This window comes from Panulirus ornatus, chromosome 11 (genome assembly GCF_036320965.1).
Source record: "Panulirus ornatus isolate Po-2019 chromosome 11, ASM3632096v1, whole genome shotgun sequence".
Lineage (NCBI taxonomy): Eukaryota > Metazoa > Arthropoda > Malacostraca > Decapoda > Palinuridae > Panulirus > Panulirus ornatus.
In genome coordinates, this window is record NC_092234.1 from 12,294,094 (window position 1) to 12,312,657 (window position 18,564).

The 18,564-nt window shown below is 41.3% G+C and overlaps 1 protein-coding gene across 3 annotated transcripts in view; it reads right to left on the bottom strand.

Annotated features, from left to right (window-relative positions):
* The window catches only part of LOC139751282 (uncharacterized), a 134,430-nt gene that overhangs the window by 49,335 nt on the left and 66,531 nt on the right, over positions 1-18,564 (bottom strand). For all 3 annotated transcript variants that reach the window (XM_071666601.1, XM_071666600.1, XM_071666599.1), the window contains exon 10: positions 11,743-11,846. In XM_071666601.1, coding sequence (XP_071522702.1) covers positions 11,743-11,846 — 104 coding nt within the window. The remainder of the gene's footprint in view (positions 1-11,742; positions 11,847-18,564) is intronic.

Below are 18,564 nucleotides of genomic sequence, written 5' to 3' on the forward strand. Positions count from 1 at the left end.
GGGCTATGGATAGAGTTGTGCGCAGGAGGATGGATGTGCTGGAAATGAGATGTTTGAGGACAACGTGTGGTGTGAGGTGGTTTGATCGAGTAAGTAACGTAAGGGTAAGAGAGATGTGTGGAAATAAAAAGAGTGTGGTTGAGAGAGCAGAAGAGGGTGTTTTGAAATGGTTTGGGCACATGGAGAGAATGAGTGAGGAAAGATTGACGAAGAGGATATATGTGTCGGAGGTGGAGGGAACGAGAAGTGGGAGACCAAATTGGAGGTGGAAAGATGGAGTGAAAAAGATTTTGTGTGATCGGGGCCTGAACATGCAGGAGGGTGAAAGGAGGGCAAGGAATAGAGTGAATTGGATCGATGTGGTATACCTGGGTTGACGTGCTGTCAGTGGATTGAATCAAGGCATATGAAGCGTCTGGGGTAAACCATGGAAAGCTGTGTAGGTATGTATATTTGCGTGTGTGGACGTATGTATATACATGTGTATGGGGGGGGGGGTTGGGCCATTTCTTTCTTTCGTCTGTTTCCTTGCGTTACCTCGCAAACGCGGAAGACAGCGACAAAGTATAATAATAAAAATATATATATATATATATATATATATATATATATATATATATATATGAAAGCAAATGGGAACTTCAGTGAAGGGGGCTAATGGGGAGGTGATAACAAGTAGTGGTGATGTGAGAAGGAGATGGAGTGAGTATTTTGAAGGTTTGTTGAATGTGTTTGATGATAGAGTGGCAGATATAGGGTGTTTTGGTCGAGGTGGTGCGCAAAGTGAGAGGGTTAGGGAAAATGATTTGGTAAACAGAGAAGAGGTAGTAAAAGCTTTGCGGAAGATGAAAGCTGGCAAGGCAGCAGGTTTGGATGGTATTGCAGTGGAATTTATTAAAAAAGGGGGTGACTGTATTGTTGACTGGTTGGTAAGGTTATTTAATGCATGTATGATTCATGGTGAGGTGCCTGACGATTGGCAGAATGCTTGCATAGTGCCATTGTACAAAGGCAAAGGGGATAAGAGTGAGTGCTCAAATTACAGAGGTATAAGTTTGTTGAGTATTCCTGGTAAATTATATGGGAGGGTAATGATTGAGAGGGTGAAGGCATGTACAGAGCATCAGATTGGGGAAGAGCAGTGTGGTTTCAGAAGTGGTAGAGGATGTGTGGATCAGGTGTTTGCTTTGAAGAATGTATGTGAGAAATACTTAGAAAAGCAAATGGATTTGTATGTAGCATTTATGGATGTGGAGAAGGCATATGATAGAGTTGATAGAGATGCTCTGTGGAAGGTACTAAGAATATATGGTGTGGGAGGGAAGTTGTTAGAAGCAGTGAAAAGTTTTTATCGAGGATATAAGGCATGTGTACGTGTAGGAAGAGAGGAAAGTGATTGGTTCTCAGTGAATGTAGGTTTGCGACAGGTGTGTGTGATGTCTCCATGGTTGTTTAATTTGTTTATGGATGGGGTTGTTAGGGAGGTGAATGCAAGAGTTCTGGAAAGAGGGGCAAGTATGCAGTCTGTTGGGGATGAGAGTGCTTGGGAAGTGAGTCAGTTGTTGTTCACTGATGATACTGCGCTGGTGGCTTATTCATGTGAGAAACTGCAGAAGCTGGTGACTGAGTTTGGTAAAGTGTGTGAAAGAAGAAAGTTAAGAGTAAATGTGAATAAGAGCAAGGTTATTAGGTACAGTAGGGTTGAGGGTCAAGTCAGTTGGGAGGTAAGTTTGAATGGAGAAAAACTGGAGGAAGTAAAGTGTTTTAGATATCTGGGAGTGGATCTGGCAGCGGATGGAACCATGGAAGTGGAAGTGAATCATAGGGTGGGGGAGGGGGTGAAAATCCTGGGAACCTTGAAGAATGTGTGGAAGTCGAGAACATTATCTCGGAAAGCAAAAATGGGTATGTTTGAAGGAATAGTGGTTCCAACAATGTTGTATGGTTGCGAGGCGTGGGCTATGGATAGAGTTGTGTGCAGGAGGGTGGATGTGCTGGAAATGATGTGTTTGAGGACAATATGTGGTGTGAGGTGGTTTGATTGAGTAAGTAATGTAAGGGTAAGAGAAATGTGTGGAAATAAAAAGAGCGTGGTTGAGAGAGCAGAAGAGGGTGTTTTGAAATGGTTTGGGCACATGGAAAGAATGAGTGAGGAAAGATTGACCAAGAGGATATATGTGTCGGAGGTGGAGGGAACGAGGAGAAGTGGGAGACCAAATTGGAGGTGGAAAGATGGAGTGAAAAAGATTTTGAGTGATCGTGGCCTGAACATGCAGGAGGGTGAAAGGCGGACAAGGAATAGAGTGAATTGGATTGATGTGGTATATCGGGGTCGATGTGCTGTCAATGGATTGAATCAGGGCATGTGAAGCGTCTGGGGTAAACCATGGAAAGTTGTGTGGGGCCTGGATGTGTAAAGGGAGCATTGGTTTCAGGCATCATTGCATGACAGCTGGAGACTGATTGTGAGCGAATGGGACTTTTGTTGTCTTTTCCTGGCATTGCCTCGCGCACATGAGGGGGGAGGGGGATTTTATTCCGTGTGTGGCGGGGTGGCAATGGGGGTGAGTAGGGGCAGACAGTGTGAATTGTTTGCATGTGTGTATATGTGTGTGTCTGTGTGTGTATATATGTGTGTACGTTGGGATGTATGGGTGTGTATGTTTGCGTGTGTGGACGTGTGTGTGTGTGTGCATGTGTGTGGGGGTGGGTTGGGCCATTTCTTTCGTCTGTTTCCTTGCGCTACCTCGCAGGCGCGGGAGACAGCGACAAAGCAAAATAATAGTAATAATTTATTTATTTATTTATTTTGCTTTGTCGCTGTCTCCCGCGTTTGTTAGGTAGTGCAAGGAAACAGACGAAATGATAAATATATGGATATCTATATATATATATGTATGAAGGAGCGGGGGGCTGGAAATCGTCCCCTCTCTTTTTTTTTTAATTTTTCAAAGGAAGGAACAGATTCAGAGAAGGGGTCCAAGTGAGGATATTCCCTCAAAGTCCCAGTCCTGTGTTCTTAACACTGCCTTGCTAATGCGGGAAATGATGAATAGTATGAAAGAAGGAAATATTTATTTATTTATTTATTTTGCTTTGTTGCTCTCTCCCTCGCCTGCGAGGTAGTGCAAGAAAACAGACGAAAGAAATGGCCCAACCCACCCCCATACACATGCATATACATACACGTCCACACACGCAAATATACATCCCCATACATCTCAATGTACACATCTATATACACACAAGGACACATACATATATACACATGCACACAATTCACACTGTCTGCCTTTATTCATTCCCATTGCCACCTCGCCACACATGGAATAACATCCCCCTCCCCCCTCATGTGTGCGAGGTTGCGTTAGGAAAAGACAACAAAGGCCCCATTCGTTCACACAGTCTCTAGCTGTCATGCAATAATGCCCGAAACCACAGCTCCCTTTCCATATCCAGGCCCCACAGAACTTTCCATGGTTTACCCCAGACACTTCACATGCCCTGATTCAACCCATTGACAGCACGTTGACCCCAGTATACCACATCGATCCAATTCACTCTATTCCTTGCCTGCCTTTCACCCTCCTGCATGTTCAGGCCCCGATCACTCAAAATCTTTTTCACTCCATCTTTCCACCTCCGACACATATATCCTCTTGGTCAATCTTTCCTCACTCATTCTCTCCATGTGCCCAAACCATTTCAAAACACCCTCTTCTGCTCTCTCAACCATACTCTTTTTATTTCCACACATCTCTCTTACCCTTACATTACTTACTCGATCAAACCACCTCACACCACATATTGTCCTCAAACATCTCATTTCTAGCACATCCATCCTCCTGCGCACAACTCTATCCATAGCCCACGCCTCGCAACCATACAACATTGTTGGAACCACTATTCCTTCAAACATACCCATTTTTGCTTTCTGAGATAATGTTCTCGACTTCCAAACATTCTTCAAGGCTCCCAGGATTTTCGCCCCCTCACCCACCCTATGATCCACATCCGCTTCCATGGTTCCATCCGCTGCCAGATCCACTCCCAGATATCTAAAACATTTTACTTCCTCCAGTTTTTCTCCATTCAAACTTACCTCCCAATTGACTTGACCCTCAACCCTACTGTACCTAATAACCTTGCTCTTATTCACATTTACTCTTAACTTTCTTCTTTCACACACTTTACCAAACTCAGTCACCAGCTTCTGCAGTTTCTCACATGAATCAGCCACCAGCGCTGTATCATCAGCGAACAACAACTGACTCACTTCCCAAGCTCTCTCATCCACAACAGACTTCATACTTGCCCCTCTTTCCAAAACTCTTGCATTCACCTCCCTAACAACCCCATCCATAAACAAATTAAACAACCATGGAGACATCACACACCCCTGTCGCAAACCTACATTCACTGAGAACCAATCACTTTCCTCTCTTCCTACACGTACACACGCCTTACATCCTTACACATGCCTTACATATATATATATATATATATGTATATATTTATGACACATGAGAGCTAGAGACTGAGTGTGAATGAACATGGCCACTTTTTTTTGTTTTCCTGAAGAAGGAGTAGCGATGCATTTTCCTGTGTGATGGGATAGCGTCAGGAATGGATGAAGGCAAGCAAGTATGAATATGTACATGTGTATATATGTATGCATATGTCTGTAGGTGTGTATATATATGTATGTATGTTTATGTATGTTTATATGTATATATATGTATATGTTTATATGTTAATAGGTATATATATGTATATGTACGTGTTAATGTGCTGAGAGGTGCAACTGGAGGGATGTCTGATCATTATCTTGTGGAGGCGAAGGTGAAGATTTGTAGAGGTTTTCAGAAAAGAAGAGAGAATGTTGGGGTGAAAAGAGTGGTGAGAGTAAGTGAGCTTGGGAAGGAGACTTGTGTGAGGAAGTACCAGGAGAGACTGAGTACAGAATGGAAAAAGGTGAAAACAAAGAACGTAAGTGGGGTGGGGAGAAATGGGATGTATTTAGGGAAGCAGTGATGGCTTGCGCAAAAGATGCTTGTGGCATGAGAAGCGTGGGAGGTGGGCAGATTAGAAAGGGTAGTAAGTGGTGGGATGAAGTAAGATTATTAGTGAAAGAGAAGAGAGAGGCATTTGGACGATTTTTGCAGGGAAATAATGCAAATGACTGGGAGATGTATAAAAGAAAGAGGCAGGAAGCCAAGAGAAAGGTGCAAGAGGTGAAAAAGAGGGCAAATGAGAGATGGGGTGAGAGAGTATCATTAAATTTTAGAGAGAATAAAAAGATGTTTTGGAAGGAGGTAAATAAAGTGCGTAAGACGAGGGAACAAACGGGACCTTCACTGAAGGGGGCTAATGGGGAGATGATCACAAGTAGTGGTGATGTGAGAAGGAGATGGAGTGAGTATTTTGAAGGTTTGTTGAATGTGTTTGATGATAGAGCTCCAGATATAGGGTGTTTTGGTCGAGGTGGTGTGCAAAGTGAGAGGGTTTGGGAAAATGATTTTGTAAACAGAGAAGAGGTAGTAAAAACTTTGTGGAAGATGAAAGCTGGCAAGGCAGCAGGTTTGGATGGTATTGCAGTGGAATGTATTAAAAAAGGGGGTGACTGTATTGTTGACTGGTTGTTAAGGTTATTTAATGACTCATGGTGAGGTGCCTGAAGATTGGAGAAATGCTTGGATAGTGCCATTGTACAAAGGCAAAGGGGATGAAAGTGGGTGCTCAAATTACAGAGGTATAAGTTTGTTGGAGTATTCCTGGTGAATTATATGGGAGGGTATTGATTGAGAAGTTGAAGGCATGTACAGAGCATCAGATTGGGGAAGAACAGTGTAGTTTCAGAAGTGGAAGAGGATGTGTGGATCAGGTGTTTGCTTTGAAGAATGTATGTGAGAAATGCTTAGAAAAGCAAATGGATTTGTATGTAGCATTTATGGATGTGGAGAAGGCATATGATAGAGTTGATAGAGATGCTCTGTGGAAGGTATTAAGAATATATGTGTGGAAGGCAAGATGTTAGAAGCAGTGAAAAGTTTTTATTGAGGATGTAAGTCATGTGTACGTGTAGGAAGAGAGGAAAGTGATTGGTTCTCAGTGAATGTTGGTTTGTGGCAGGGATGTGTGATGTCTCCATGTTTGTTTAATTTGTTTATGGATGGGGTTGTTAGGGAGGTGAATGTAAGAGTTTTGGAAAAAGGAGCAAGTGTGCAGTCTGTTGTGGATGAGAGAGCTTTGGAAGTGAGTCAGTTGTTCACAGATGATACAGCGCTGGTGGCTGATTCATGTGAGAGACTGCAGAAGCCAGTGACTGAGTTTTGTAAAGTGTGTGAAAGACGAAAACTGAGAGTAAATGTGAATAAGAGCAAGGTTATTAGATGCAGTAGGATTGAGGGTCAAGTCAATTGGGAGGTAAGTTTGAATGGAGAAAAACTGTAGGAAGTGAAGTGTTTTAGGTATCTGGGAGTGTATTTGGCAGTGGATGGAACCATGGAATCTGAAGTGAACCATTGGGTGTAGGAGGGGGCGAAAGTTCTGGGAGCATTGAAGAATGTGTGGAAGTTGAGAACATGATCTCAGAAAGCAAAAATGGGTATATTTGAAGGAATATTGGATGCAATAATGTTATATGGTTGTGAGGCGTGGGCTGTGGATAGAGTTTTGCGGAGGAGGGTGGATGTGCTGGAAATGAAATGTTTGAGGACAATAAGTGGTGTGAGGTGGTTTGATCAAGCAAGTAATAATAGAATAAGAGAGATGTGTGGTAATAAAAAGAGTGTGGTTGAGAGAGCAGAGGAGGGTGTTTTGAAATGGTTTGGTCACATGGAGAGAATGAGTGATGAAAGGTTGACCAAGAGGATATACGTGTCAGAGGTGGAGGGAACGAGGAGAAGTGGGAGACCAAATTTTAGGTGGAAAGATGGAGTGAAAAAGATTTTGAGTGATCAGGGCCTGAACATGCAGGAGGGTGAAAAGCATGCAAGGAATAGAGTGAATTGGAACAATGTGGTATACCAGGGTCAACGTGCTGTCAGTGGATTGAACCAAGGCATGTGAAGCATCAGGGGTAAACCATGGAAAGTTCTGTGGGGCCTGGATATGGAAAGGGAGCTGTGGTTTTGATGCAATATTACATGACAGCTAGAGACTGAGTGTGAATGAATGTGGCCTTTGTTGTCTTTTCCTAGCACTACCTCACACGCATGAGGGGGGAGGGGGTTGTTATTTCATGTGTGGCAAGGTGGCGATGGGAATGAATAAAGGCAGACGGTATGAATTACGAACATGTGTATATATGTATATGTCTGTGTGTATATATATGTATACGTTGAAATGTATAGGTATGTATATTTGCGTGTGTGGACATGTATGTATATACATGTGTATGTGGGTGGGTTGGGCCATTCTTTTGTCTGTTTCCTTGTGCTACCTCGCTAATGCAGGAGACAGTGACAAAGCAAAATAAATAAAAATCAATAAATGTACGTGTATGGGTGATTATGTATGTATGTATGTATGTATTAGAGTGGATGAGCCGTTCTTTCTTCGTCTGTTTCCTGGCGCTACCTCACTGATGCGGGAAATGGCAGTCAGGTATAAAAATGATAATTATTTTATATATAATAGCAAAAGGGATTAATTCAAGGACAAGGGTGCTTGCAGTAATAGGAGATAGAATTTGAACGGAGAGAAGAGTAGCTTGAGATAGGTGGCAAGGTGGAAAGGTATAATGAGAAAAAATTAGAATAATAAGATTTTAGTTCACTGTTTTGGGGCATTTGCAAAGAGGAATTTGATTTCATGGTGAATTTTTTTTAATGGTGACTGACATAGCATGAACAAGCATGCTCTACCTGCATGGGTGGAAGAAAAAAGTAAAAGAAAGAGAAAAGTTATTCAGGGCTTCAAAAATGTTTGTGTACCTGAGTCACTCTTAAAGGAAGAAAGATTATATGAAGAAGGAAAGATGAAGAGAGTTCCAGAGCTTATCTGTTGGAGGTTATGGTTATGCCAACATGTTTAAGATAAGATAGAATAAAATGTCTTAATTGTCAAGTTGCATACATGATATGAAATTCTTTAGTCAAGTTGCATATATGATAGAAAATGAAATTCTTTATGGCTAAAAGTCCAATTCATAGTTAAAAAGTATAAGAATGATTGAATACAATTATTTGATATCAGATAAAAGTATCAAAAAAAATCACATAAAGAATGATCTATTGCATTCAGAAGCTATAACACAGAGGAGTTACAACATCTTTAGATGGTTAAACAATAGAATCCTTTTTGGTACAAATGATTTTGTGAATCTGCTGGTGTGCTGTTTAGGCAGTCTTCTTCTTGACCTTAAAAATAAATAGTAGAGGATGAGTTGCAACTTGCAAGTTGTTCTCCACCTGCTTCAATGCTCGATCCTGATACAACATATGTAATGTTTTAGTGTTTGCACCCAGTATCCTAGCTTTCTTAACAATTTTATCAGTTTATTTTTATCTTTACTGGTTAGCTTGCCATACCAGGTGGTAATTGGAAAATAAAATTGATTTTATAGTTGACCTGTAAAAAAGATTAATTATTGCATTATCCATATGTAGGCTATTTAAGATAGGTACAAAGTAAAATCTTTGATTACATTTCTTATACACCATATCAGTATTTGCACCACCTTTTAGCTGGTCATCTATGATAAAGCCTGGAGATTCTTGTACTGACTCATTCTTTCTACATTTTCATCTTCAGTTGTGATTAAGTCTGGTACTTTTTTTTTGTCCTAAAATCTGTCATCATCTCTCTAGTCTTCTTTACATTCAAGTGCAGATAATTTGTTTTACACTACTCAACAAAGCAACTAACTTGTACAGTATAATCATTACAATTATCATTTGAAATTCTTCCTATGATTACTGTATCATCAGCATATTTCAAAATAGCACAGTTGCTAAAAGCACTTTTACAATCATCAGGGTACAAACTGAACAAAGTGGGAGACATAACATATCATTGGGGTGCACCAGTGTTTGTAAAAATGATGTTGCACTTAGCGCTATCTATCTTGGTATATGTGGCTTCTGTGATAAAAAGCTGAAGATCTATTTCAGTGAGTTACAGTTTACATCCATTCCTGATAAATAATTTAACAGAATATGTAGCTGGATTGTATTAAAGGCAGAGTTAAAATCAATGCATAAAATTCTTTCTTGTGAGTTGTGTTTATCTAAATGTTTGCTCATCTTTCAAAGTGTCAAACTTACATCCTGCACGCTCCTATTTTTACAATAATACGCAAACTGCAATGGATCTCTGAAATTATTTATGCTGTTACACAAACTGTTTCTAATTATATCTTTAAGATATTTCATTATACTTGACATTAAAACAATTGGTCTAAAATTGTTGAATACTTTAGGAAATGAGATTTTGGCAATTGGCTTTATTTCTGACAGTTTGCATATGTCAGGCACTACCCCTTGATCTAGTGAGTCCTAAAATAGCTTTTGAAGTATGGGTGCTAGTTGTTTAACACAATACTTTGTTATTACAATGTTGTATGTTGGTGTTTTGAACCTGAACAGGGAAATGAAAGAGTCTGGGATGGAGATATGAGGAGAAATTGCACCTAGTGCTGTTAGATTTAACAAGAAGTTGGAATGTAGGATTCCATGTGAGCCAGGGTGACTTCTGGTATGGTTTTAGCACAACACAAGATTCCTGAACAGAGATGCATTACCCATCCCAAGGAAAGTCAGTAAAGAAGCTGTGCAGGAATAGCCTTTGAACACTCCCAAAGGGCCAAAGTTGGCATTTCAAGGGTGATAAAGGATGTGCTTACCCAATTGAAATTAACAGAAATTTAATTGTGCTCAGAGGACTTTAAGGAAGCAGAAATGGTGTATGTGTAGTGGAAGGCTTCAAAGGTAAAAAAGAGTTCAAATGTATTGGAAGAGTGGTTTTGACAGTTGGGTACTTGGATGGGTTGTTTAATTAATTGTTCCAGGTCATTAAGGAGGAGAAAAAGAAAGGGGTAGCTCAACTAGGATTGTCCTGGTTAGAGCATAACCAATCCTTGTGTTATATATTAAAATCCTCTGCATAGAGGATCAAAACATGTGGATGTGAAAAGAACAGAGCTTTGTGGCAACAGGTCAAATAGTCAGTGTTGTATGTCGTTGTTGGAATTGGTTTGGGTGGTGGAATAAAAGAAACACAATAGCAAGGTAATAGAGGATAGAGAGATTTTGAACCAGATGGCATCAAAGTTAGGACACTGAAGATCCATAAGGCAAGCATTTAGTGTTTTTGTACTTCAGTAGGCACAGACTCCACCCTTGGATTGGAGACAATGATAGACGTTATAGTGGGAGGCCTGTTAGTGCAAAAGAGCAGCACCCTTTCAGAAAGAATAAAAAGATCAGGGAGGAGGTAAACAATGTTCAGCACAGGGATGGTTAGAAATTAGGCTGCAAATTTTGCAGAAATAGATGTAAAAAAGAGCTGGGCTTAGGAGCTGTAGCTATGGGAATGGGGTGTATCCCATTCCCATGATGTCAGCCTTGTGGACCTTGGGGGTCTGTCCAACCCCTCTCGATTGATGGCACTACTCTGAATTGACACCTGAGAATTACTAGGAGGTAATGCCATGAATTTTGAAGAAAAAAGAAAAATGAAAAAAGATATATGGCTGGACAGGCAAAGTGTAGGAAAAAGCACTTGGTCAAGGAATAGGTGAAGGAAGATAAGTCAGTTTGTGGGTAGTGTGAGGAAGATAAGGGAAAGGTAATAATGAGGAAGGTCATGGAAAGGGTAAATAGAGGGAGGTCAGGGAGAGGGTAGAGGGAGAATAGTCAGGGAAAAGGTGTAGTGAGGGAGGTCAGGGAAAGGGTAGAGGAAGGTTGGGTGAGTGTGTCTGATTTGAGGATAGACTATGGGCTGTATATTTTTGAATTGGTATTTGGGGTTATATTTTGGGATATGTAAGTGATGTTACTTTAGGGATGGATGGAGGTTAAATCTTATTACAAGTATGTGGTAAGTCTAGGATGTGGGATGTACAGTACGTCTGTAGGTAGGAAGGTCTAGTTAAATCCTGGGGAAAACAGAGAATGTTAAATCTTAGAATCAGAGGGGGGGGATTAAACCTTTGGATAGGAATGAGTGGTAGATCTAGGGATAGGCATAGGGTAGTATATCTTGGCATAGGTAGTGCATACACATGTGAATAGGGTTCCTGGAAGATATTTACTTTAGTAGGTTGTGGTGTATCTTGGGATAAGAATAAACCAAAACATTTTAAGGTGTTGTTCTCTTCAAGTTAATATTCATTTCAACCACAGAGTTGAATTTTTAGAGAAATTGGTTCAACTAGCACAAATAATTTATGAAGGTGTATCTTTAGTAGAAAGGTAGATGTAAGGAATGTGATAAAATCAAGAAGATTTTAGAACTCAGAAATATAGTTGATATGAATCTTTCACACTTTACCTTCAGAAATTACCTGAATAACCTACAGTAAGAACTAATACATGAAAATGATAAATATTAGCAATGCAGGAAATTTTAGTGTGCTGTAAGGCTAAACCTGACAAAAAAAAATTAAGAACTGTAGGAACTTTGAGAAATGTATGTAGGCCTACAAACCATAACAGTAGCATCTGATATTTTATCATTCAGTGAATTCCTTTAAAACCACATGAGAAGACCATCCTCCTAGAGATCCTCCTAACTCACTTGGACATCAAAGGGAAACATGCCCAGGTGGAAGTCACAGTTGTACATTATGGAGTAGACCTGACTCATCTGCAGGGTGTTCTCTGACCCTGTGAAGATGCTGGCTGTAAGGATGAAATTTACTATTAGGTGATGCAGTGACAGTTATTGTTTCAGGAAGGGTATGTGTGTGTGGTCAAATATATTCTAAAATACTTACAAGTACCTCCGACTAGATTTTGTGTGAGGCATGGATGATGTTTAGCACTAACCACAAGCCTTTCTTGTTTCTCTGTGCTGTTTTTTGCTGTTGTAGGATTCTGAGAGTAAGAATGACTTTGGAGTTGACAGTGTTCTTCACCTGTCCCCAGAGTCCCAAATTGGAAGATAAGTAAAGGAGACAGGCTGTCATCTGGCAAATAATAGAATAGCTTCAAGTATATGGATAAGGAAATATTTAGCAAGCTGTTCATATCATACATAAAGCCAAAACTTGAATGTACTTATGTTTTGTCATTGCACCTAAAGAAGCACAAAAAGCTAATGGAAAGTGTCCTCGGGAGGGCAACGAAGATTGAATTAAGAGAGCTGCGTTACAGGAAAAGGCTTGAAACCTTTAATTTCCCCACCTTGAAAGAGAGAAGAGTGAGGGGTAGCCTGATAACAATCTTTAAGGTCTTGAAACAAATTACTGGCATAAACAGTGACCAGTTCTTTGAGAGATTATAGGAATAGAGTAACTAGAGGACATGATATGAAATTGAGCAAAAGTAATTAAGAAGCTAAAGAAAGATGTGAAGTACTTTTATTGCATAGGAGTGGTGGATGAATGGAATAGAAATGGTGAATGTGGAGAGCATACATAAATTTAAGAAGTTGTATTGTTAGAGAATATTCAAGACATGGGGCTCCTTGAGTGTAAAATTCTGTCCCTGCACAGTGCAAATAGATAATCACTTAAGGGTGATTACATTGTATGACTCCGCCTTGGGTTAATTCAGAACTGGTTCAAATCATTTCTCCAATTTTTTTCCAAGGTTTTAGTGTTTACTCTTTATAAACTACTAAATTCATTAGGCAGAACACTGACAAGTCATTCATCTTTCTTTTTAGGTGTGGGGTAATGTGGTTGAGGTTACTTAGGTCCCATGCATTGGGATGTGTAGTTTTATTTTTCCTGAACCATGAATATATTTGGCTAGGCTCAGCTGGATCCCTGGAGTCTTCTGGGTCTCAGGTTTAGCAATGTATGACCTGGCTCTCTTGGACCCCAAGCTGTAGCAATATGAATACTTGGTGAAACTTTTGGGATTCTTCTACCTTACAGCCTAGGCACAGCCCAGGCCATTGGATTGGGTCATTGCTTGACCATGCTGTTGCAGTTGAAAACTGCAGCCCTCAGGCTCATGTAGCCCCCACACCCTGACTAGTCTGGTAATCTTTGTAGGTAATTGTCTCGGGCACTCTTAAACTTCTTCACTCTGCTTCCCATGGTATTTTTGATGGTTGCAGGCACAATGTTAAAAGAGGCTTTGGTTAGTTGAAATACATTTTCAGAAGATATTTGTTAAGCTTAGTAATGGATATGGTCCTGTAATTAATAACCATCTAAGAATATAACTTTTATATATCTTGAAAGTGAAAAATCTTCATTTCCTCAGAAAATAACTAATTTGATGGAATATATACAAGATCAGTCAATGTCTGAGATGATGAAAGTGATAGGGGGAGACCAAGGAAGAGATGGAAGGTAAGAGAGGCTTGGGACTATTGCAGTGTGAACATTCAGTAAAGTGAGATATATGCTTAGGATAGAATTACTGGGATTGATGTGGACTTCTGTGGTGTAGCAGACAGTATTCCTGACCATGATGCATCCACGGACTGACCAGGGTCAAGCGCATAAGTTCAAATCCCGGTTTTGGCTGTCAGTCCACAGTCAACTCAGCTGTACATCCATCCCCAGGAATTGGTCAATAAAATGGGTACGTTGCTCAGGCTAGGATATTTTTTTTTTTTTTTTTTATTATACTTTGTCGCTGTCTCCCGCGTTTGCAAGGTAGCGCAAGGAAACAGACGAAAGAAATGGCCCAACCCCCCCCCATACACATGTATATACATACGTCCACACACGCAAATATACATACCTACACAGCTTTCCATGGTTTACCCCAGACGCTTCACATGCCCTGCTTCAATCCACTGACAGCACGTCAACCCCGGTATACCACATCGCTCCAATTCACTCTATTCCTTGCCCTCCTTTCACCCTCCTGCATGCTCAGGCCCCGATCACACAAAATCTTTTTCAGTCCATCTTTCCACCTCCAATTTGGTCTCCCTCTTCTCCTTGTTCCCTCCACCTCCGACACATATATCCTCTTGGTCAATCTTTCCTCACTCATCCTCTCCATGTGCCCAAACCACTTCAAAACACCCTCTTCTGCTCTCTCAACCACGCTCTTTTTATTTCCACACATCTCTCTTACCCTTACATTACTTACTCGATCAAACCACCTCACACCACACATTGTCCTCAAACATCTCATTTCCAGCACATCCATCCTCCTGCGCACACCTCTATCCATAGCCCACGCCTCGCAACCATACAACATTGTTGGAACCACTATTCCTTCAAACATACCCATTTTTGCTTTCCGAGATAATGTTCTCGACTTCCACACATTCTTCAAGGCCCCCAGGATTTTCGCCCCCTCCCCCACCCTATGATCCACTTCCGCTTCCATGGTTCCATCCGCTGCCAGATCCACTCCCAGATATCTAAAACACTTCACTTCCTCCAGTTTTTCTCCATTCAAACTCACCTCCCAATTGACTTGACCCTCAACCCTACTGTACCTAATAACCTTGCTCTTATTCACATTTACTCTTAACTTTCTTCTTCCACACACTTTTCCAAACTCAGTCACCAGCTTCTGCAGTTTCTCACATGAATCAGCCACCAGCGCTGTATCATCAGCGAACAACAACTGACTCACTTCCCAAGCTCTCTCATCCCCAACAGACTTCATACTTGCCCCTCTTTCCAAAACTCTTGCATTTACCTCCCTAACAACCCCATCCATAAACAAACTGCCACATTACATTTGATTTGATTAGATTTGTAGAGGTTTTCAGAAAAGAAGAGAGAATGTTGGGGTGAAGAGAGTGGTGAGAGTAAGTGAGCTTGAGAAGGAGACTTGTGTGAGGAAGTACCAGGAGAGACTGAGTAGAGAATGGAAAAAGGTGAGGACAAAGGAGGTAAGGGGAGTGGGGGAGGAATGGGATGTATTTAGGGAAGCAGTGATGGCTTGCGCAAAAGATGCTTGTGGCATGAGGAGTGTGGGAGGTGGGTTGATTAGAAAGGGTAGTGAGTGGTTGGATGAAGAAGTAAGATTATTAGTGAAAGAGAAGAGAGAGGCATTTGGACAGTTTTTGCAGGGAAAAATGCAAATGAGTGGTAGATGTATAAAAGAAAGAAGCAGGAGGTCAAGAGAAAGGTGCAAGAGGTGAAAAAGAGGGCAAATGAGAGTTGGGGTGAGAGAGTATCAATAAATTTTAGGGAGAATAAAAAGGAAGGAGGTAAATAAAGTGCGTAAGACAAGGGAGCAAATGGGAACTTCAGTGAAGGGCGCAAATGGGGAGGTGATAACAAGTAGCGGTGATGTGAGAAGGAGATGGTGTGAGTATTTTAAAGGCTTGTTGAATGTGTTTGATGATAGAGTGGCTGATATAGGGTGTTTTGGTCGAGGTGGTGTGCAGAGTGAGAGGGTTAGGGAAAATGATTTGGTAAACAGAGAAGAGGTAGTAAAAGCTTTGCGGAAGATGAAAGCCGGCAAGGCAGCAGGTTTGGATGGTATTGCAGTGGAATTTATTAAAAAAGGGGGTGACTGTATTGTTGACTGGTTGGTAAGGTTTTTTAATGTATGTATGATTCATGGTGAGGTGCCTGAGGATTGCAGGAATGCTAGCATAGTGCCATTGTACAAAGGCAAAGGGGATAAGAGTGAGTGCTCAAATTACAGAGGTATGAGTTTGTTGAGTATTCCTGGTAAATTATATGGGAGGGTAATGATTGAGAGGGTGAAGGCATGTACAGAGCATCAGATTGGGGAAGAGCAGTGTGGTTTCAGAAGTGGTAGAGGATGTGTGGATCAGGTGTTTGCTTTGAAGAATGTATGTGAGAAATACTTAGAAAAGGAAATGGATTTGTATGTAACATTTATGGATCTGGAGAAGGCATATGATAGAGTTGATAGAGATGCTCTGTGGAAGGTATTAAGAATATATGGTGTGGAAGGCAAGTTGTTAGAAGCAGTGAAAAGTTTTTATCGAGGATGTAAGGCATGTGTACGTGTAGGAAGAGAGGAAAGTGATTGGTTTTCAGTGAATGTAGGTTTGCAGCAGGGGTGTGTGATGTCTCCATGGTTGTTTAATTTGTTTATGGATGGGGTTGTTAGGGAGGTGAATGCAAGAGTTTTGGAAAGAGGGGCAAGTATGCAGTCTGTTGTGAATGAGAGAGCTTGGGAAGTGAGTCAGTTGTTGTTCGCTGATGATACAGCGCTGTGGCTGATTCATGTCAGAAAGTGCAGAAGCTGGTGACTGAGTTTGGTATAGTGTGTGAGAGAAGAAAGTTAAGAGTAAATGTGAATAAGAGCAGGGTTATTAGGCACAGTAGCGTTGAGGGTCAAGTCAATTGGGAGGTAAGTTTCAATGGAGAAAAACTGGAGGAAGTAAAGTGTTTTAGATATGTGGGAGTGGATCTGGTGGCGGATGGAACCATGGAAGCGGAAGTGAATCATAGGGTGGGGGAGGGGGCGAAAGTTCTGGGAGCCTTGAAGAATTTTTGGAAGTCGAGAACATTATCTCGGAAAGCAAAAATAGGTCTGTTTGAAGGAATAGTGGTTCCAACAATGTTGTATGGTTGTGAGGCGTGGACTATGGATAGAGTTGTGCGCAGGAGGGTGGATGTGCTGGAAATGAGATGTTTGAGGACAATATGAGGTGTGAGGTGGTTTGATCGAGTAAGTAATGTAAGGGTAAGATAGATGTGTGGAAATGAAAAGAGTGTGGTTGAGAGAGCAGAAGAGGGTGTTTTGAAATGGTTTGGTCACATGGAGAGAATGAATGAGGAAAGATTGACCAAGAGGATATATGTGTCGGAGGTGGAGGGAACGTGAAGTGAGAGACAAAATTGGTGGTGGAAAGATGGAGTGAAAAAGATTTTGAGTGATCGGGGCCTGAACATGCAGGAGGGTGAAAGGCGGACAAGGAATAGAGTGAATTGGAATGATGTGGTATATCGGGGTCGACGTGCTGTCAGTGGATTGAACCAGGGCAAGTGAAGCGTCTGGGGTAAACCATGGAAAGTTGTGTGGGGCCTGGATGTGGAAAGGGAGCTGTGGTTTCGGTGCATTATTACATGACAGCTAGAGACTGAGTGTGAACGAATGTGGTCTTCGTTGGAACCACTATTCCTTCAAACATACCCATTTTTGCTTTCCGAGATAATGTTCTTGACTTCCACACATTCTTCAAGGCTCCCAGGATTTTCGCCCCCTCCCCCACCCTATGATTTACTTCCGCTTCCATGGTTCCATCCGCTGCCAGATCCACTCCCAGATATCTAAAACACTTTACTTCCTCCAGTTTTCTCCATTCAAACTTACCTCCCAATTGACTTGATCCTCAACCCTACTGTACCTAATAACCTTGCTCTTCTTCACATTTACTCTTAACTTTCTTCTTTCACACACTTTACCAAACTCAGTCACCAGCTTCTGCAGTTTCTCACATGAATCAACCACCAGCGCTGTATCATCAGCGAACAACAACTGACTCACTTCCCAAGCTCTCTCATCCACAACAGACTTCATACTTGCCCCTCTTTCCAAAACTCTTGCATTCACCTCCCTAACAACCCCATCCATAAATGAATTAAACAACATGGAGACATCACACATCCCTGCCGCAAACCTACATTCACTGAGAACCTATCACTTTCCTCTCTTCCTACACGTACACATGCCTTACATCCTCGATAAAAACTTTTCACTGCTTCTAACAAATTGCCTCACACACCATATATTCTTAATACCTTCCACAGAGCATCTCTATCAACTCTTTCATATGCCTTCTCCAGATCCATGAATGCTACATACAAATCCATTTGCTTTTCCAAGTATTTCTCACATACATTCTTCAAAGCAAACACCTGATCCACACATCCTCTGCCACTTCTGAAACCACACTGCTCTTCCCCAAGGGAAGGAGTAGCAATACTCCTGAAACAGGAGCTGTGGGAGTATGTGATAGAGTGTAAGAAAGTAAATTCTCGATTAATATGGGTAAAACTGAAAGTTGATGGAGAGAGGTGGGTGATTATTGGTGCATATGCACCTGGGCATGAGAAGAAAGATCAAGAGAGGCAAGTGTTTTGGGAGCAGCTGAATGAGTGTGTTAGTGGTTTTGATGCACGAGACCGGGTTATAGTGATGGGTGATTTGAATGCAAAGGTGAGTAATGTGGCAGTTGAGGGAATAATTGGTATACATGGGGTGTTCAGTGTTGTAAATGGAAATGGTGAAGAGCTTGTAGATTTATGTGCTGAAAAAGGACTGATTGGGAATACCTGGTTTAAAAAGCGAGATATACATAAGTATACTTATGTAAGTAGGAGAGATGGCCAGAGAGCGTTATTGGATTACGTGTTAATTGACAGGCGTGCGAAAGAGAGACTTTTGGATGTTAATGTGCTGAGAGGTGCAACTGGAGGAATGTCTGATCATTATCTTGTGGAGGCTAAGGTGAAGATTTGTATGGGTTTTCAGAAAAGAAGAGTGA